Raw genomic sequence first — 22,375 nt, forward strand, 5'->3', positions numbered from 1 at the left:
GGATGAACACTATAATGTTCATATATTTCTTCACTTTTAGAGGCCTCTAGTTTCTCAATTTGGCCAGCACACAAATCGCTATCCTCTTCATCACTTACTTCCTCTTCTGCAACATATACATTCTTATAGTACTTATTATTTTTCTTCAAATACACTGTTGCCTTTTTGACTTTCCTAACATCCACTAAATCTTGCCATATTTTCTTATTCTTTGTCGGAACCCCATTAACCAAGATAACCAGAGGTTCCTCTTCCACTTTTTCTATTCCAATTGTGTTAATGTTTTTGTTCAAATCTAGAGGCAAATAAACAACTCTTCCCTTTAATCCTCTCTGTAAATCTGCTGGAGGCAACTTCCCTGTCTTTGGCTCCATTCTTACAATAGCCTGAAAGGGATGGATACTTTGAATCAAAATAGATTCATAAGTATTTAAATCCTTCAATTCAGAAGGAATCTCAACCAATTCCAGATTATTATGAACTGCCCTAGCAGGCATCTGGTTTTGGTTTAATTTATTACAACAATAAGTACACACACGTTGATCCGATCCCAAATCAAAATAATTTTCTACCATCAAGTATGTGGCTAAATCCTTCCATTCACTATTATTTTCCCTTTCACTTTTTGCATATAAATCCACTACCTTAGTCTGATTCTTATAATAAGTGCGTCGACAACATACACAAGTGAAATTAGGCCTCTCACTTGATTTCATCTGAAACGTGGCAATTTCCTTCTGAAAATTATCTGTACTGGAAACCTGTACATTATCTTCCACATTACCCTCTACTTCAGGGTCAATTTGAACATTCTCATCTTTACTACCAAAGTAACAAAACTCAATTTCTTCACAAATATTTTTCACATCTATTTCAGAACCATGCAAAAGAGCAGCACATAACTGTTTAAGCATAATTGCTGGACTCTTAGCATAATACAACATTCTCACTAATTTTCTCACTTTATTATGATGCACTGCTAGCATCCTGAAATGATGAAAAACACTCTGGCATACTCTCCTGGAAAGACAAGCCAGTGAATGACCACGCAAACCTGTCATTTGTCTCACTCTGCAAGGATCTAAATCTTGCAACAACTTCATTTTCTGCTTCAAACTTTTCTTATTAAATGTCCGTATAAAATCACAAAGCAAATTGATGGAAACCTGTCGCACACTGCAAATAGAACTACACTTCCAAATGTACACAGGACCCTTAGGACGTCTTCCTAAAACCTCATCACTTAGCGCCTCTTCTGTCTCTGTTGTCACAAGTTGTTCTTTTTCAACTGGACAACCATCCTTCACTTCATAAGCTCGACCATTGATGTCAACTGCATGCACCAAATCATTATCCTGAAAATAAGTCTCTTCATTAAAAAATGCCTCAGAACTTGAACTATGCATCCATTCTCCAGAAAAAACTTCACAAAAGTTAGTACGATTTACTACTCTCTTCCATCTACTTTTTGTTTTGAAATCAGAAATTACCTTGCTTAGTTTCCTAATTCTATTGATTACCAAAATAAACAACTTTCGCTTGATTTCAAAAGCATGATCAATAATTTTCTCTACATTTTTCTTCTTCCTATAAAATGCCGCTTTCTGTTGGCCTTTCTTTTTAATATTTTTCAATAAATTAACTAATATCCTATTACGGAACATTCGTTGTCGAATGTCCCTAAACTGTTGTTTCCTTCTACTATCATGCACAGAGTTATCTCTTCCTCTACCAGTAACATTTGTGATGTGTCTCTCCTTTCCATTTAAATTACGTTTTTTTTTGTGAACAGACACATTTTTTTGTGCAAAATTTTTTTTACTACAAATATTTCTTAAGAATGATTTCGTGCTCTTACCCGGCCCTTTCTTGGTGTTTTGACAAGTATTTGGGGAAGAGGACTGCTGCAATAAAACATCATCCTGCTGTCTTTGACGTTTTCTAGCCTTTCGTATTCGACTTCTGGAAGGTATTTTCCAAACTATGAAAGAATCTGCAGTTGAATCTGTGAAAAAATATAATATAAAATGTTATTAACCACTATTACCAAACAGTAAATAAATAACAGTCATCTAAAACTTAATGCCGTACTAATTATTTAACATAGCAAATATTTTCCACCAGCACTGCAAATGCTCTTAGCCATGTTATCCACTTCCTAAAAATAACATCAAAGACACTAAAATGCCTTCTAAATATGAACCCAAACAACCTATGAAGCAATGTGGAAAAAACTGCCGCAATGCATGAATATAGCAAAAAAATCAGCGACATTCATGCATTTTCCAGCAAATGCTCTTAGCCATGTTATCCACTTCCTATTAAATAACATGGCTAAGAACTGCTCAGGGCACCATGAGGAACGCTTTCCATTTAAAAAGGGAAAAATAACATCAAAGACACTAAAATGCCTCCTAAATATGAACCCAAACAACCTATGAAGCAATGTGAAAAAAAACGGCCACAATGCATGAATATAGCAAAAAAATCAGCGATATTCATGCATTTTCCAGCAAATGCTCTTAGCCATGTTATCCACTTCCTATTAAATAACATGGCTAAGAACGGCTCAGGGCCCCATGAGGAACGCTTTCCATTTAAAAAGGGAAAAATAACATCAAAGACACTAAAATGCCTTCTAAATATGAACCCAAACAACCTATGAAGCAATGTGAAAAAAAACGGCCACAATGCAAGAATATAGCAGAAAAATCAGCGATATTCATGCATTTTCCAGCAAATGCTATTAGCCATGTTATCCACTTCCTATTAAATAACATGGCTAAGAACTACTCAGGGCCCCATGAGGAACGCTTTCCATTTAAAAAGGGAAAAATAACTTCAAAGACACTAAAATGCCTTCTAAATATGACCCCAAACAACCTATGAAGCTCTAACAGTACATATCCTGAAATTTAATTCATTTCAAAATTCGTTTTTAAACACAGCATATAAATCAATTGTATACCTGCATTCATGAACAAATAACTAAAAATATCCTTGAGACACATGAAAGTGTTTTCTGGAATGCCCTAGCACCATTTTTGGGACACTATTAACATGGCTAGGTAACTCCCATAATCAAAATCTAAATTTGCGAAGCACAAGTGGGAGCGTATTTACAAGACACTTGTCCCATGAGGAACACTTTACATTTTAAAAGGCGAACACAACATCTTAGACACTCAAATACCTTATAAATATGGCCCAAAACAACCTATAAAGCTCTAGCAGTACATATCCAGAAATGTAATTGATTTCTTAAATCGTTTTTAAAAGCAACATATCTGTTTCAGCTTACATAACAGACCATGAAATGGCCTCCATGTATTACAATATCTTGTGTTACTGCATGCCAGAATGTTACACCAAATATGCAATTATAATTTCTCTATGAAACTAATTCTATTAGTATATCACTAGAGACAAAACCACATTTTAAAAACACAGCTTTCTTCATCATTTTCTCCTTAAATCATACTATTCTCTATCTAAATTAAATAAATCTTTTCTCACCTTAGCAAATATTTTTTGAGTTTTGAAAACAGTCTCAGAAATACACCAAATTGTCTTCAGCAGAAGAAAAAGGATGCACTCCAAAGGCTGCAGCTATTGAAAGCACAGAAATACAGATATTCTTTTCACATATCTCTCATATTAGCCAATCATACCTCTTCCCTCACTTTTTTCAAATCAAAACCCTTCCCCCCTCTGCCCTGTCTGCCTTGTTTCCATAGCAACCGCCTCCTGGAAGACCTCTCATGTTTCCAAATTCACAAAACAATGTTTCAATTGAACTCTGAACTCTCAGTGCACCTGCGTATCCAGTGCAATCTTTCATTAATTGTTTCTTCCTTGACCATTCAAATTACATCTTTCAAAGAACACATCCATGCACCCTAACTTTCTGTTTTCAGAAATGGAAATGCACCAATCACTGCTAATGAATCATTAGCATAGTAAAACCACAGTTTTTTTTCTTTAGAAACTCCTACTGTTTCAACTGCCCTTTCATTACCACACTTCATCTGACTGCAGAACAACCTTCTTCCACCATGTTTAACGTCTGGATTGTTGGACATAGTTACATCCACTGGGCTCAAAGGTATGCTGAGAGCAGAAATTTACACAACCTCAATTTACAAGATGTGGAAATTAACTGGTTGGGCCAAAGAGGATTAAAATGTCACCAATTGATTCCATTGGTGAAAACCTTTATGCATTTGCCAAAACCTGACCTGTTAATAGTGCACTGTGGAGGTAATGATTTGGGCACTTTGACAGGGGTAGGTCTGGAAATGCTTTTAAAGGACACCTTGGAGCAATTAATGGCACTTTTTCCTCAAACTGCCTTGGTATATTCCAATATATGCCAAAGACAGAAATGGAGGTGGTCCAACCAATTTTGTCCACAAATTGAGAAAGCGAGGAAGCATGTAAACAAATCTGTTTCAGCTTACATGAGAGACCATGGAATGGGCTCTCTGTACAACAACAACTTGCGTTACTACATGCAAGATATCTACAGAGGAGATGGAGTTCACTTCTCAGATGAGGGCAACAGAATTTTCATTCTGAATTTAAGACTGTGCATTGGTACCTACTTATAAGTACCTAAATGTACCATAAACCCAAAAGCTCTTCTCAGAGCTACCCTACATCTGATCACTCACAATTATTATTTTTCTCTAACTTTTTTCACTAATTTTCCACAAAATTCGCTCCCCGGAGCGCTACCCGGTTCGCTAACCGAAAGCTAACCTCGCGGAATTTTTAAAAAAAAATTTTTTTTTCCCGCATATATAAGCCTCCTCAGCCACGCTCAGAAAACCTAGGGGGTCAAGATAAGTCTACCATGACCCCTTCTACCCATTCTAAACATTATTTGCCCTCCATCTTGTATCTTAATGCGAACGAAACACAAAATGGTGGACTCCCGTGACGCTTAAGGTTCGCTAACCGGGCAGCTTCCCGGAAAGCGGTCCTAAAAAAAGGCGGGAAAGTAATTTACAGAAAAACGACTAGAGACACTCTCAACAAATATAGATTAGCTCATACTACATAACAATCCCTTCCATTCTCACAAATTTCATTGAAATTCCATTTAGCCATTTAGCCTGTAGACCTCTCCAAGTACCGTGAGGTAAATTACTTCACAAAACACATCTGAATTGTTGGAATTGACAACCAATGAAAATGTTACTTTCATTTTCTACTTTTATTACCTGACATTTGATTGGTTATATACCTGTATATATATAAAGGGAGAGAAGGAAACACAGCCATTTTGACTACTACTTCTTGTTGTACCTCCTATTTCAAAAGCTTCAAAAAACTTCAACTTCTTTGTGAAGGTAAGTTATAATTTAATATATTGTGCACTATGACTTAATATAGTAGACTTTTTCTGCTAGATATACACTATCCCTCTGTAGTAGTAATGTATTTAGATAGACTTCTCTGTTATAGTTATCAATGGAGTAAGGCTTGTCTTGGTTAAATCACATACACTTTTTTATAGTCCTATTTCCACTCTCATACTATACACTGCCAAAAGATAAATTCACTGATAAAAACTGCCTATCTAAAATTAATCCCAACAGTGCCCTATCTCTACTAATATATATTTTCTTATTCAAAATTTCAGGCAAAATGGAAGGCGAACAACAAGTTTCATTTTCGATTGAACTGAAGGAGAACAGCCAAGACAAACTTGATGACTTTATGGATGACAGTAGAGACCACGAACTTCTACAATGTGTTGAAGCAGTAGACAACTTGCTTCAAAATGAAAAACAATTACACCCTATAATAAATTATGACATTTCTGACAATGAAATGTTAGAAAATTTAATAAAGTATGAAACACAATCATAATAAAAAAAATAAATAAACAAAGAAAACAAAAAAAAACAAGAAAAACAACAAACAATTAACATACAGTATTAGAAAAGTCTTTCATTCTTTTATCCATAAAGTTCGCTGCCCAGAAAGCTATCCGGTTCGCGAACTTGGCGCTTACCACGCAAAAAAAAATTTTTTTTTTTTGGACCCTCTAGGCCCTTTTAAAACCTCCACATAAAACCTAGGGGGTCAACGAGGATCTACTATGCCCCCTTATGGTAATTTCCCCCTTTGTTTTGGCCTCCTCTTGTCTCTCGATCCTACCGAGAGACAAGATGGCGGCCGCTCCGGACTGTTTAGAATGTTGACAGACACCGGAGGGCCAATCAGCTTCTCATCGCAAAGTTCCGTTACGCGAAAGGTTCGCTAACCGGATAGCTGCCCGGAGCGCTGTTACAGATATATATCTTGATTTAAACGTTAATTTCTCAAAATCCATTGAAGCACATATATTGAGACCTAGCAAAGGCACATCGGGCTAACAGTCCCTACAATTTTGCCAAATTTCGTGAAAATCCATTCAGCCGTTCGGGCTAAAAGTGAGTCCAACCGCCCTATGGAAAATAACATGGGAAAAACGCGTTTTGGGACCCCCCTTTTTTCTCGGCCCCCCCTTGACGAACCCCCCCCAAATTTCCAGGAGCTGCTCAGAAACAAAATGTGCCATTTTCCTGAAAATTTCAGCCGATTCCGTCCACAAACGCCAAAGTTATTAGGCATAGAATTTTCAAAAGTCCCATAGAGAAAAAATCCTAACTATATATACCTACTGGCGACCGCCAGTAGGTAATATATACATATACATACACACACATATATATATACATATACATACACACACACACACACACACTTCCACACAGACACATTATACATACATACCCACGCATATGTGTAGATGCGTATAAATGTACCTCTAGTGGACGGTGATTTACATTAATGTATGTATATATATATATATATATATATATATATATATATATATATATATATATATACACATATATACACACACACACATATATATATATATATATATATATATATATATATATATATATATATATATATTACCTACTGGCGGTCGCCAGTAGGTAGTTATAGTTAGGATTTTTTTCAATGTTAAATCTGAAAATTCTATTTGGAATAACTTTGGCGCCGGTTGACGAATCTTCCTGAAAATTTCCTCAAAATGGCCTCGCAGCGTTCCGGTCCTTCCCTGAAAGTTTGGGGGGGATTCGTCAAGCGGGGGCCGAGATAAAAGGGGGGTCCCGAAACGCGTTTTCCCCATGTTAATTTCAATAGGGCGGTCGATTTCACTTTTAGCCCGAACGGCTGAATGGATTTCCACCAAACTTGGCAAAATTGTAGGGACTGGTAGCCCGATGTGCCTTTGCTATGTCTCAAGATATGTGCTCCAGTGGATTTTGAGTAATTAAGGTTAAAAAAAAAATATATATCTATAGCAGCGCTCCGGTAAGCGCACCGGTACGCGCACCGGGCGCGTCACGCGACTTGCGCGCAGAAAGCTGATTGGCTCTGGGGTGTCTGTAAACATTCTAAACAGTCCGGAGCGGCCGCCATCTTGTGTCTCGGTAGGATCGAGACACAAGAGGTGGCCAAAACAAAGGGGGAAATGACCATAAGGGGGCAGAGTAGACCCCCCTTGACCCCCTAGGTTTGATGTGGGGGGCCATAAAAGGGCCCCACGGGGCAAAAAAAAAAAAAAATTGTTTTGATTTTCGCGGGGTGAGCGCCCGGTACGCGCACCGGTAAGCGTACCGGGGAGTGTACCATGGGGAAAAAGAATGACAGTTTTAAAAGTAGCTGATTAGAAAAAAAAATGTTTAGTTGTTTTTTTTATATATACACATACATATATATAAATGCATATGCACATATATATATGCATATATGTCTATATGTGTGCGTGTAGAGAGAGGTAGAGAGGTAGAGGTGTAGAGGTAGAGAGGTAGAGAGTAGAGAGTGAGTAATAGAGAGTAGAGAGTGAGTAGTAGAGAGTAGTAGAGAGCAGTAGAGAGAGTAGCAGAGTGAGTAGTAGAGAGTAGTAGAGTGAATAGTAGAGTGAGTAGTAGAGAGTAGTAGAGAGTGAGTAGTAGAGACTGAGTAGTAGAGAGTAGTAGAGAGTAAGTAGTAGAGTGAGTAGTAGAGAGCAGTAGAGAGTGAGTAGTAGAGAGTGGGAGAGAGTAAGTAGTAGAGAGTAGTGGAGAATATTCCAAAGTTTGGCACAGCACCACTTTCACAATGAGTCCAATCAAATCATATCACTTAGAGTACTTATTGAAGCGCTGAATCTTGGTGTATATTCAAATGCTTTTATTTTCCTTAAGTTTATGTACCACAGCCAGCCGAAACGTTTCGTTCTGTACAACAGAACTTCTTCAGGGCGTTCTTATTTCCTTCAAGTTATGTCGGTATCCCGTTGTCATATAACTAGATATTTCTTCCAAATGTTAGACGAGACATAAGTATATTCTTATTAAAAGTGACTAGGTATCAATTTTACCCACACAATTCGGGCAGACTTGAGTAATTTATAGCATCCTCAAAGTCAGTCTTTCAAAAATTCCAAACTATAGGACATGATAATCCAAATCCAAATGTTTCTCAAGAAAAGTCATTTACAATCGTTCGGAATATCGGTGTTTGGGCAGATATGATCCAGGGACCCCCAGTATGCAAGGGGAATTAGTCCCCCCTCTGCAAAGGCGCCAGTGGCCTGCATTGCAGAGAGGTGTAACAAGGGTGTGGCCTCATTACACTTCTCTGCAATGCAGCTCCCTCGCGCATACTGGAGGCTCCTGGTGGACTAGTTGACCCCAGGGACCCCCAGTATGCAAGGGGAATTAGTTCCCCCTCTGCAAACGCGGCAGTGGGCTGCGTTGCAGAGAGGTGTAACAAGGGGCATAGTCTCATTACACCTCTGCAATGCAGCCCCAGGCGCATACTGGAGGTTCCAGGTGGGCTAATTGGCCCCCAGGGGCCCCCAGTATGCAAGGGGAATTAGTTTCCCCTCTTCAAACATGCACGGGGGCTGCGTTGCAGAGAGGTGTAAAAAGGGTTGTGGCTTCATTACACCTCTCTGCAATGCAGTCCCCTGGCGCATACTGGAGATTCCTGGTGGGCTTTCAGGTCTTATATAGTTAGGAATTAGCATTAAAAAAACCTTTGAAATTCACTGAAAAAACCACAGGTTTCACACCAGTTATAGTTAGGAATTAGCATTTAAAAAACCTTTGAAATTCACTGAAAAAACCATAGGTTTCACACCAGTTATAGTTAGGAATTAGCATTTAAAAAACCTATTAAATTCACTGACAAAACCAGTTATAGTTAGCTGGAAATTTTACTGATATAAAACCAATGAAATTCCACGTTATAGTTAGTTGGACTCACTATAACTTGCGCGTGCAATGCACTGCTGATGACGTCACATATTACATCACTCATGACATGGTCAGTGACATCACTCATGACATCACTGATGACACCATCCTTGTGACATAGTGACAGACCTCCTTTCACTGTAATGTAACCCTTGAAACACATATTCAAAAATAGAAACTGAAATTAAAAAAAAAATGGAGATACCCATATCAGTTACAACAAGCAATTCAGTAATTTCACCATCTATATGCACATCCAGTCATTCACCAACAGTTCTATATAGTCACTCATACATATAATCACTCATCATATGAAGTGATACACCTATACATCCTGTTACACACCGACAGTCATCCAAAAGTTACTCACACACATACTCACACGTGCAAATAAACTATTGAACATCCATTTATTTGAATATAGAGTTATACACACACTTCCACCTTACTTGTATTGAAAATTACACATATTTATTCTCTTAAACAATCACTTATAGAAACACATACTTATTTAAACAGGAACTCTTACAATCTCTTACTCTCACATATACTCACTTATATACATCAATATTCACATATACTAGATTAAAACATATGTAGTTACTGATAAAGACACTAGTGAGACAGTCATTCACTCACTAACAAACACATATACACACTCATCCATCCATACAGTCCTGCACATATGCTGTCTTCAAAACACATACAAACAGCGAGTCAGTCACTCATGCATCTATGTGCTAAGTAATACCCCCACCAAACCATATAGACACTCATACTGATACTAAGAGAAACATCTAATAACCCATATACATACGCATGTAGCTACTTACCAACACATGTAGCCACTTATACACAAAGTGAAACAATAATATATATATTTAAATATTTAAACATTACTCACTAATATTTATTTTTCAGAAAGACACATATTCACTGGATGGTGTCATCAGTGATGTCATGAGTGATGTCACTGACCATGTCATGAGTGATGTAATATGTGACGTCATCAGCAGTGCATTGCAAGCGCAAGTTATAGTGAGTCCAACTAACTATAACGTGGAATTTCATTGGTTTTATATCAGTAAAATTTCCAGCTAACTATAACTGGTTTTGTCAGTGAATTTAATAGGTTTTTTAAATGCTAATTCCTAACTATAACTGGTGTGAAACCTATGGTTTTTTCAGTGAATATATATATGTATATATACATACAAATACACACACACACACACACATTATACATACATACTAACGCATATGTGAAGTTGCGTCTTTTTCTCAGATATTTGCATGCCAGTTTACCTGATTATGACCTTGAGGCAGAGTTTGACAATTTGGTTGTGAGGCCCCGGAACCTGGTTCTCACCATCTCATCAAGCACAATATGTACCTTATGTTTATGAATGACAATACATCCGTTTGTAAACCAGGAGTGCCGACACTCTGCTGAATTCTTTATCCATTGCTGGATTCTGAACTACAGCAGAAGCATTTCTTGGTAGTCAACAGCCAATGAACACTGGGCCATCCACTCAAAGTTGCTCCTTTGTGTCTGCTCCAGGTCGCTTCAATCGTTTGCCCTGGCTTTGCCCCTGCTGCTTCTGTCCCTTGCACTCACTATTTGTATTGTTACTCTGTGTTTTTAAATGTCCGCCCCAAGGGGAAAAGCCTTTACAGCGAGGTTTTTACCTTGTGGTGCCTTTACAATGCATTTTTTAGCACGCATATTCTTACCGCGAATATGTATTTACAACGCATTGCCTATACTACGCATTTAAGGTAAGTTTACCCCTACAAAGCCTCTGCTTTCTCTAAGACCCAGGGGTTTCTGCACTGCATTCCTGTAAAGCTGAGGGTGTCGCATCGAATCCGCAGAGCTCCAGCTGATATTGTGGCTTTTCATCTCCCGAATTATGCGGCCTGGCATCACTTATGTAAACCTGCATCTATTTAACCTACTGACCACTTTAAAAGCCTGCGCAGTCCATTAGCTACACGTTTTTTTTTGTTACATTATTGAGATATTACCACTTAACCCCACACATTCTGAGCCACTGCAAGGCTCGCTGCTCCCAAGTGTTTCTTTCTGGAAATACTACAATCGTAACAAAAAGACTGGGACCCGTACACAAGAAGACAATGCATATAGCATGCAGCCCGGGTGCCGCAAAGTGCTTAGGGCACTTAATTGAAACCAGAGTGCCGTGATCACGCCCACGCTGAATCTGAGGTGAAGGGCCAAGTGTGGGACAGAAGCGCATCAGTATGGAATCTCAGGGTTATGCAGTGGAGAAAAAAAACTTCTACCGGAGCGCTTGTGCAGGGAAGGGAGCAGGAACGTGTAGAACCTCAGAAGCCTCAATGCATGCACAATACCAGCTGCACAAAGCTCTGACTCGAACCGCTATGAGAAGCACTTTTCAACATCAGGCTGTAGGTGGGAGAGAACCCGCAGGATGAGAGCTGCAGGGACCCATCATGTAGGAGTGATTGATCTCAGGTGGGTTGCATGCGAAAGCGAGGGCTACAGTTTTTTCCCCAGGTAAAGCCTGGTCTTCGTGTTACTGTAAGCTATCTGCCCGTCGATAGCCATGACGTCAGAAGTTATACAAGTCTGCAGCATTATCCACATAAAAGGATGGATTTGCCACATAATTTATCGTCTTCTGCAGATTTTGAAGATTTGTAAGAAAAACAAAATGTTTCTAGCTCGAATAAATCAAATGTTACTAAAACATTGACACGAGTTGCAGCAGCAGATCGTTTGCTTTGTGTTGGCAGGACACTTTTAAGTTGCTAATTGCTATACTTAAGGGTTCAACTGAAAACAAGGAAAGGCACGGACAGCGGGAGGGGGGTGTAGGAAAGGCACGGACAGCGGGAGGGGGGCGGTAACAGCACATGGTCAGCGGGAGGAGGGGGGCGGGAACGGGCACTCACCTGGACTTCTTGCGGCGGTCGGCCTGGAATGAAGAAAACAAACATAAAAAATAAAAAAATAACAACCCGCCCACCGCCGAGATGACGCGCACAGAGGGGCGGAGAGGGAAGAAATCGCGGGAACGGCTACGAATCTGGTCCGGTCATGACGGACAGATCTCTGTTCCAATGGCTAGCCTCCATTTATGGAGTTAGCCAATGGAACAGAGGGGCGGATTCCAACACACTCTTTTCTAACATTAGATTTCGCCTGCGCCGAAAAGCTGCGCAGAGCGCAGCCTTCGTCGAGGCGAAACCTAAAAATGGGGCACGTTCCTTCTCAGACAGGAAATGAGTTCCTCAGACACTCATCACATCTAGTTTGAAGTATGCAAATGTGCTGTACTTGGATCTGCCGGATTTCCTGCTTAACAGACTCCAGATTGTCTAGGAGGCAGAAGCCCATTTACTTCTCAACCTGTTGTTGAGAACGTGCGTGTCCCCTCACCTGCACTGTTTTCATTGGCTCCCAATGAGGAATCACATTCTATTCAAAGCTATGGTTCTTACTCACAAAGCACCTAATCAAACTAGGTCAGACTACCTGAGGTCCAGAATCAAATCCTATCATCCCCTCAGGAATTTGCGCTCCTCTAACATGCTGCTGCCAAGGGTTCCCAAGATCTGTCATGCCAGAGCAGAAAGATGTGCTTTTTTTCCTCTCTGGGGTAGTTAACCTGGAATAAGCTCCCTCTGTATCTTTAAAAGTGGTTAAAATATGGGGTTCTGTTCAAAACAAGTGGTTCTATCTGTGAGTTAAGTGCCGGACACTCTCAGGAGTAGCTGTGCACTTTATAAATATCTTTTCATCATCATCAGGTGGTGGGCTAAGACTTCTGGATCTGGAATTATATTGTATGGTGTCCCAGATATGAGACAGGACTCAGAGCACAACTCGGAGAAGTGTTTTTTAAAGGGAATCTGGGAGGTGAACCCATGCCTGTGATATTGATGAGGGTAGAGGGGTACCAGCGCAATTCCCATTCGTTATTCGCTGCTACCTGGGAGACGATGACCTGTATGGTTCTAAAGTTTTTTTCTCATTTTAGAGAACATATAGATATGGTGGTTATAACCATTTCACAAGATTGGTGGAGATAAGTCTGTTGCTAGATGGGTGAAAAAAGGATGCTTTACACTAGGAGATCTGTATCTATCAGACAACTTTATTTCTTTTGAAGCAGCACAGCACCAATTTAAGGTTGGGCCAGGACAATTCTTACAATAGACAAAACTGTCAGGAACAGCTAGCGAGCTATGGCCAGAGTTCCCGGCCGCCCCCAAAGTTGCTGTCATGATTGCGATCATTGAGCTAAGCGCTTGTACTTACTTATGCTGCTTCACATTTTTATGGGGTGCTGAAGTTTGACTGACGTGACCAGGAACTTGTGGTCCAAAAAGTGTGGGATGCAGAATTAGAGTTGCCACTGATGGATGCCGACTGAGACTTATCTTTAATATACTTCTTTATTAACATTTCCAATAACCGTATATACCATCACATATATATATTTTTTTTAAGTTTGATTTATTAAGGAATAGAAAAAGGGGGAGGAAGGGGAAAGGAAAGGAGAAGAGTTACAATAAGCAAATTGCAGAAATAAGCATTAAAATAAAAACATAAAAGTAAGCATTACAAGCATGAGAGAGCATGAACATATCATATAAATAGAAATAAAGTAAGCAAAATACAATATATATGAACACAATAATAGTAGTAATCAAATGTATGTGTAAATAGATAGTTAATAAGGAAATCATGGGGGTTTGCGAACTTCAACCGTGTCCGGAGCAGGAGAAGGATGAACAGGAGCAAAGGGAGAGAGATATGTTACCAAAGGAAGCCAAAGTAGGTCACGTTTAATAGCCAGGGAGATGGGGGATACATAATTGGTGTCTAAACGATGGTTAAAACAAATTGCATTCCACCAGGATTGATAGGTAACATTCGTAGCTTGTTTCCAGTTAGAGGTAATAACATGAAAAGCTATAGCCAGGAAAAGGTCAAATAAAGGGTAATGACTGGAGTAGTGAGGAAGTTCCGACGAGAGGGAACCAAGGAAAACTAGTGAGGGTGAAAAGGGGACCTGGAACTGAAAAATCTTTTGAAATTACTTCCAGACCAGCTGCCAGAACTGGGAGACAGGAGGGCAATCGAACAACATATGTTTGAGATCAGCGGAGGGGGATGGACAGGACCAACAGGAAGAGGGAGTGTCTGTTGAAAAACGGGATAGGGCGAGTGGGGTAAATAAAATTCTGTGATAAATAAAAAATAAAGTCTGGGTAGTATTAGCAGCCCTAGAGGTCTTCTGGAGTTTAGTCCAAATTTTATCCCAAAAAAGGACCGGCCAAGCCTGAGAAAAGTCCAGCTCCCATGCAAGCTCGATGCGAGATTTTAATCTATCGTTGGTAAGACTTAAAGAATTATATAAAGCGGAAGCAGAAGGAGACGTTTCCAATAGAAGGGAAGTGGGTCTGCGATCTACCGGAATTTCGTTAGAGGATGGGAGAGTTTGAAGATATGAAATCAAGACTGGATAAAGGGTGTTATATTGCGCTCAGGCAGAAGCGGGCAAAGAGAAAAGAGATTGAAGATGCTGAAATGATAGAGGTTTACCTTGAGATAGTAATTGAGAGATCCAGGAAAGTCCTCGAATGTCAAGTTTTCCAATATATGGTACGGTTAAGAATTTTGAGAAGAGCGTTATTCCAAATCGGCTGTTCGTGAAGAGAGAGAAGGGATGAATAAGAGGAAGATATGTAGGGAGAAAGGAGGTTACGAGAGTGTGAAAGAATAGGTGAGCGGAGAAGAGTTAAGGAAGATGTAAAAGACGAGAATTCCCGGAAAGTGAAAGGGGAAATGAAAGAAGATTCCATATTGAGCCAAAGAGGGGGATGGTGTGGCAAATCAGATGATAACCAGCGAATCGATTGCTTCAGGGAAAAAGCACGATGGTATTGTTTGAAATCGGGAAAGCGCACTCCGGATTGAGCTTTGTCTTTACGTAAGGAAGCAAGGGCTATTCGGAATCTTTTACCATTCCAAAGGAATTTCAATAATAAAGAATCAATCTTCTTAAAGAAAGAGAGGGGAATGCGTAGAGGAAGCATGGAAATAGTGTAAAGAAGGAGGGGAGAAAGCATCATCTTTATGAAGTTGAGTCGGCCCCACCAGGACAAAAAGAGCAGATGCCAACGAGTGATAGCTGTATCCATTTTCTTATATACATAGTCAAAATTTAGCTTGAGAGTATCGGCAATCGAAGGAGCAAACCAAACTCCTAGATATTTAATTTTGGATGGTTGCCTGTACAAGAAAAAAGATGTTTCTGGCAAAGAGGATTCAAAGGTAGAATCTCACACTTATCAGTGTTCAAACGATATCCGGAGACTGCGGAAAAAGAAGAAACCTGTTGAAGAAAAGAGGGAATGGAAGTAGCAGGATCATAGCAATAGAAAAGAATGTCGTCGGCATAGACCGAGAGCTTGACTTGTTGGGAACCAAAAGGAAAACCAGAAATAGTGTCATCTAAGCGAATTTTAGTAAGGAAGGGTTCCAAGGCTAAAATAAAAAGTAGGGGGGATAATGGGCAGCCTTGTCTGACTCCTCTATGTAGAGAAAAGTAATCTGAAGACATCCCATTAACAAAAAAAGAAGCTTGGGGATTAGAATAAAGTAAAGAGATGATAGAAATAAATTTAGGGGGAATACCAATCCAACGTAAAGCCTGAAACATGAAATCCCACCCAATGCGATAGAAAGCCTTCTCCGCATCTAAGGAAATAGCTGCAAAAGGAAGAGTGAGTGAAGAAGATTTACCAAGTATGTTGAGAAAAACTCGGGAATTGTCTGAGCAGAGACGCCCCTTGACAAAACCAGATTGTTCTGGTCCGATGATATCCGGTAGAAGAGGATCCATACGTAAGGCTAATATTTTCGCTAGAATTTTATAATCAGTATATACTAAAGAGATTGGTCTATAGTTTTTGCATAAGGAGTGATATTTATCTTCCTTTGGAATTAAACAAATTAAGGCTTGTTGGAAGGAGCCGCTAGAGGAGCCGGCGTCGAAAAAGGATTGGAATAAAAGTAGGAGTTTGGGAAGAAGAAGAGAAGCAAAGTGACTATAAAATTCAATTGTGAAGCCATCAGGGCCTGGGGATTTACCATGATGAAGCTTAGAAACAGCATGGGAGATTTCAGAAAGAGAAATATCGCGTTCCAGAGTATGAAAATCAACATGTGAGGTTGGGGGAGAAGGGAGAGACTGAAAATAAGCAAGAACATCATCAGGAGTAGGAGTCTGCTCTGGAGTATAAAGCGTATCATAGAATTGAGCAAATTCTGCAAGAATTTCTTTATCTTTAAATGTGGATTCACCAGAAGAGGTTTTAATAGATTGGATTTTTGTGCGTTCTTTACGAATCTTCATGTAGTCATGTAGTTGGCCAAGAGCTTTCCCATTTTATTTTTACCACCATATCTAGAATTACATTTGAGGAGGATATTAGAAGCGGCATCTGTTGTAAATTTATTAAAAGGGATTTTTGCATCAATAAGAGCTTTATGGGATGAATCGGATTTAGAGGTGAAGTAAGCGTGTTCTAAAGCTTTGATGTCAGTTAAAATTTTCTCCGATTTGGCCGCATGTAATTTTTTACGCCGTGAGACAAAATTAATAATAAAACCCCTAGAGGCTGCTTTAAATGAGTCCCAAACCATAACAAAGGGAGAATCTGGGTGGTGGTTTAAAAGAAAAAAATCTGTGGCAAAAGCAGTAAACTCAACACCAAAAGTGGGGTCAGAAAGTAAAGCATTATTAAATCGCCATCTGCCAGAATGCGGGGAGAATGGGAGTAAATCTAGGTCTACAAAAACAGGGGCATGATCTGAGAGTAAAATGGAGCCAATCTCTGAGCGAATAGAGTGTTGGGATAAGGGTTTACTGAGAAAGATATGGTCGATACTGGATTGGGATTGATGAGGAGGGGAGAAGAAACTATATTCACGAAGTTCAGGATTGCATAGTCTCCAAATGTCTACAAGGGCATTATTTTTAAAGGAATTCAGAAATTGCGTGTGCATTTTAGAGGGGGTAAATTTGACTTTTCAGTGGCGATCCAGGAAGGGACATACAATCTGATTGCAGTCTCCAGCAAAGAGTATGTACTCTCCAGTAAGGGAAGACAACTTGGTAGTAATAGCAGGCCAGAAAGATTTATCAATTGCAGTAGGGGCGTACACATTAAAAAGGGTAAGTGGGATATTATCGATGAGTAAATTAACAATAAGCCAACGGCCATCAACATCACATTCACGAGTAATCAAGGAAACATTTAACTTTTTGTGTAACAAAAGAACAACTCCATTCTTCCTAGAAGTCGTAGAGGAGCAAAGAACATGACCCACCCAGCAACGTTTAAGCTTCAAAGCCTCCGGTTCAGTGAGAGGAGTTTCTTGAAGGAGGGCAACATCAGTTTTAAGTCTTGCTAAATGGGAGAAAACCCTCTGCCTTTGATGGGATTATTTAATCCCTTAACGTTCCATGTCGTTACACGGAATGAAACAATTTAGAAAACAGCTAGAAGCAACATGCTTAATAATGCATAAACGTACAATTGAGAAAAACTGAGAAAAGTAGAGGAGAAAGGTGAAAAGAGAGCGGAATCTAAGATGAGAACAGTGACGGTTCCAGAAATGGATACCAAAAGAAGAGAGAGAAAAGAGAAGAAGAATCCAGGAAAAAGGGAAAGAAGAGTGCAAGAGTAAGAAGAAGAGAAGAGAAAAGAAGAGAATAGAGACAGAAATGTACATAAAGACAGTACAAGTTCGAACGAATGACTGAAAGACATTATCTCTTTGAGTACATGGTCTGTAAGGATGATGGGCCATTGTTGTTTGACCAATTTTGTGATTTGGCGTGCTTGGCGGCTAAATCTTGTAATAAGGCGTATGGTGTTATTATCATTGCCTTCTGTTGTTGGGAGTGGGATTTTTCTATTGGGATCAAGAAGATCTGAACGATCAATGCGGTTGGCTTTGGCCATACTCGCATCTAGTTTTTTCTCACTGTACCCTCTGGCCATTAGTCTGCTTTTGCATTCTTGTTGGTGCTTATCTCTAAGCTCAGGGGTACTGCAAGATCTATGGATCTTAGAAACTCCCCATAGGGGATGGCTGTGATGGTGTGCTGAGGATGAAAACTAGTTGCGTGCATATATATATACATATTATATTAAAATGGAAAGTTTAGTCGTGGCGAAAGGTTTATCTTGCCAGGTCGAAATGGCAGGTTAAACCTCACGCAGAGGCGGCAGCAGCAGGCCATAGGCATGTTTAAAAGAACTACTTTGGTGGCTGACACAATCAGTGTTGCAGGCCCACTAGAAGAATTTAATTTAAATGCCCTGAGTACACGTAGTACAAAAGGACTTGCAAGTAAAATAAATGTGCCAATTGAGGCCACCCTGAGGCTGACCGTTAAAACACATAACGGCAAATGCATCTGAGTTGCTTTTATGAAAAGAAACTGTTGTTTGGATGTGAACATGCCAAAAAGCCTGACAAGTGATGTTGCTTTAGTGTTAAATCAGACTTCATATACATAAGGATCCTTCTAAATGTGATTTAATTGGTTTACTAATGGGGTTCTGTAGTTTTAGGGCAAAGGTAGGTATACACTTAAATTAAAAAATAGGCCGTTCATCTGAACTTAATAGTATGCACTCTGCGTGCTACACATGTAATATGTTGCACAGCTGATCTGTTTTAATGCTTTAAAAAGTGCTCTAGGTTTTACCATGTATTATTTTAATGCATTTTTTTTTAATTTCAGTATTGCTTGGAGCCCAAAAGTGAAGCAGAATGTATTGAAAACATAAAGGAGTTCTTGAAAGGATGCGTATCCCTTAAAGTCGAGGTAAAGGTTACTGTTACACAAACACAAAAGATGCATAAAATAAGCAGCCACTGTGTGTGTAGTTTTGATATTCGTAAAGAGTAGACTACTCTTGCTGCGTGTCTGGTATCATGGAGCACATTTAAAATAATCTATTTCGTAGATAAATAATGCATACGAAAGATTTTTAGTCTTACATGGGTAGTATTAAAGTACGTTTGGCTGAAAACACTAATCCAGATTTATATTTTAAAAAAGAGAAAACAAAGCAGGGTATTGTGCTCCTGTCCTTAGACCTTTGCATGTTTGAATTCTGACACTGGGTCGTAAAGGTTTGTGAGTACTGCCCTGTCCTAGCATGCACAGCAATTGACTTTTTCCTTTAATTGAACAAAGGTCCAGTGTGCTGTTTACTTTTTTGGCTCTTGTTTACATTGTAATATCATGCATTAGGCCAGGAGCGCGCATAGCCAAACTTTTGGGCACCTGCAATCCCGCCTCCAGCTCCTGTAATTGTCGGCCCAGTGGTCTCCCCCTGCTGCCGTTGCCTTGTGTCATCCTTCACGGCCGCAGTACGGGAGGGGACCACCAGGACCAGCTACACCTGCAGCAGGAAGCCGCCGCCCACCACTACGCACCAGGAGGCGCTTTAAATTGAAGCCCAGCCCTGCGTCGCGGGAGCGCGCGGGGGCACCCGGACGAAGCCCGGACAAAGGGCGGACAGTCTGAGACAGTCCGGGACTGTCTGTGACTAGACTGGGCCAGGGACTCTGCTCGTTGTTCTGTGGGATCTCCGTGACTTTTATGCAGTAAGATCTGTTATTCCCTGTTAGCATTGTGGTTACTTGCGACCTCGTTACTTATTTGTCCCATCTAAAATTGATAACCACTATCTGGCTTAAGGCTAGCTGCCATTGTGTCACTAGCAACTGAGTGCGCCATGCCCAAACAAAAGGCTCCCTCCGTGTCTAACACCATAGACAATTACCTAGTGCAGGTTGTGAGCAAAATCAACAGCGAGAGAAGGCAGTTATTGGGATTGAGCACCTCTCCCACGCCCCGTGTCAAGCCCTATGTTGAGCCCTATGTTAGATCCCCCCCTGCTAGAATCCCCGTTGCATGTCATCAGCAGTGATGCCCCTGATAAGGACCCCCCTTTAATAGATATCACTGAACAAAGCATACCCCCAACTGTCGACTTAGCAATTGATCCTGAGGTTCAGGTAGTTGCCATAGTAGACAAATCCTTGTCACCTGTGCCTGTAACTAGAGCAGTTAGAACGTGGGTAAAAAGCAGAGACCAAACGTGGTGGGTCACGCTCCAGTAGAAAGAGGATAGTCTCCCCACCCAAAATCGTGGACAATGATGACGTAGATGGGGTGGAAGGTGGTAATGTGGTCTTGGAGGAGGAGCAAATTAATAAAATAGTTAGCATGATTGACTCTAAGATCAAGGATATTATTAAACTTCTGGTGGCTAAAATCGATCAGCTTACGGCAGAGGTAAAAAGCCTGGGTGGACTTCTAAACAATACAGTGGAGGAGGTGGGCAATATATCAACCCTAGTTTCAAGAAGAGCAGAAACAATTGAGGAGCAGCCTGGGAGTGTGGTGGGGTGAAAGTGGCATTAAATCCTCCCACCACTCAGCCCCCAGTAGGTGAAGATGGCCAGGTAGTGGCTAAAGACTATCCCCCACCTAGACCCACTGCATCTTGCCTAGAGAAAGGTTCATCCCAGTTCATTGTAGAAGCTTCTCCCCTGGTCTTGGTCCTGGCCAACGTACCTCCTTTGGCGCCTGGCCAGGTGGAATCTCCAACCTCCTTGATTAGCAAAGCTCTGCATTGATTGACGAACAATATGTTGATGTCCCCATGGGGTAAACAGCAGCTAGCTGAGGAAATTAACATGGCAAGAAGGGTAGCCTAGATAGGGAACAATCCGAAAAAGTTTAAGGGTGATTGTGTAGTCTTGAACTTTTCAAGTTCAGATGTACTCCCTAATGTTCTGGCAAACATATTCCCCCCGCAACGTAGGAGTAGCACCATAGTTCCACTTACGCTTACATTTTTCTATTGTAGAAAAGGAAGTGCAGTGAACTCTAGCATACTAAGGTCAAAGTGGAACCCAGTGTTAAATAAATGGGGTAGGGTTGTTCAAACTAGTGCCCAAACCAGTGAATGGGGAATTAGCTTGGAAAATAGGTTTGGGGTTTTGTCAGACCTGAATGAATGTGATTGACTTGAGTGGGCCAATAGCATTGTGTATAAGGAAGTAGCCGAGCCTGGTAGAATGTGTGCTTCTATAGTACAGGGGATTCCTCTCACCAATGTCATTCCAACGCCCCGAATAAAAAGGGTTGGAGGTTCCAATTTCCCAGTGAGGTTGATAGAGAACATTGACCCTAAACAACTGATCTGCCCTAATTTATTAGAGATATGTGACAGCCCGGGTTGTGAGGTATCACCACTAGAGACACCAGACTATCCAGCCATCAATATAGAAATTGAGTCTGGGAGGGAGGGTGATACCCAAAGCATCTTAACACCTCAGGATCCTCTCTCCTTTTCGGCAGTCGATGCAGGGGTGACCTTTCTCTCCTGGAACCTTGCAGGAATTAGTAATAAGCTAACATCTCCAGAATGGTGTAGTTTTATTGACCGGTTTGATATCATTCTTTTCCAGGAATCATGGTCATTGATTCCAGTACACCGTTTGGGGTTCCTTAACTTTCATGCACTGGCTACAAAAAAAACCAAAGGTCGCCTATCTGGGGGCCTGAAAATTTGGATTCGCCAATCACTATGTTGTAAAATTCAGCAAATTAATTCTCCATCAAATGACATACTGTCAGTTAATATTACATGGGCTAGTGGTCATGGGGTGGCAATCTTTAACATTTATGCTAGGGGGGTAGTGAGAGGTCAAACATCAGAAGTAATTTATGCTCTTGACCTCCAACTTGAGGCGCTTCCAACCCAGCTGTCCATTATTGTGGGAGGTGATGTCAACACAACCTTTGAACCACTTGGACAGGAGGATCAAATTCTTGCTGCTGAGGAGGACAGTAAATGGGGTGTCCCTCAGCTTGATCTACCTGTAATTAGAAGGTGGACAGCTGTAGCTATCCAACTTAAGGCTTTATGTCTAGCGAGAGGACTCAGAGCAGCCAATGGGCGTA

The 22,375-nt window shown here is 40.4% G+C and overlaps 1 protein-coding gene across 4 annotated transcripts in view; it reads left to right on the top strand.

Annotated features, from left to right (window-relative positions):
• The window catches only part of ARHGEF6 (Rac/Cdc42 guanine nucleotide exchange factor 6), a 1,115,823-nt gene that overhangs the window by 196,674 nt on the left and 896,774 nt on the right, over positions 1-22,375 (top strand). For all 4 annotated transcript variants that reach the window (XM_086918632.1, XM_086918633.1, XM_086918635.1 and 1 more), the window contains exon 2: positions 19,133-19,216. In XM_086918632.1, coding sequence (XP_086774758.1) covers positions 19,133-19,216 — 84 coding nt within the window. The remainder of the gene's footprint in view (positions 1-19,132; positions 19,217-22,375) is intronic.

Source organism: Lissotriton vulgaris, chromosome 4_1, assembly GCF_964263255.1.
Source record: "Lissotriton vulgaris chromosome 4_1, aLisVul1.2, whole genome shotgun sequence".
NCBI lineage: Eukaryota > Metazoa > Chordata > Amphibia > Caudata > Salamandridae > Lissotriton > Lissotriton vulgaris.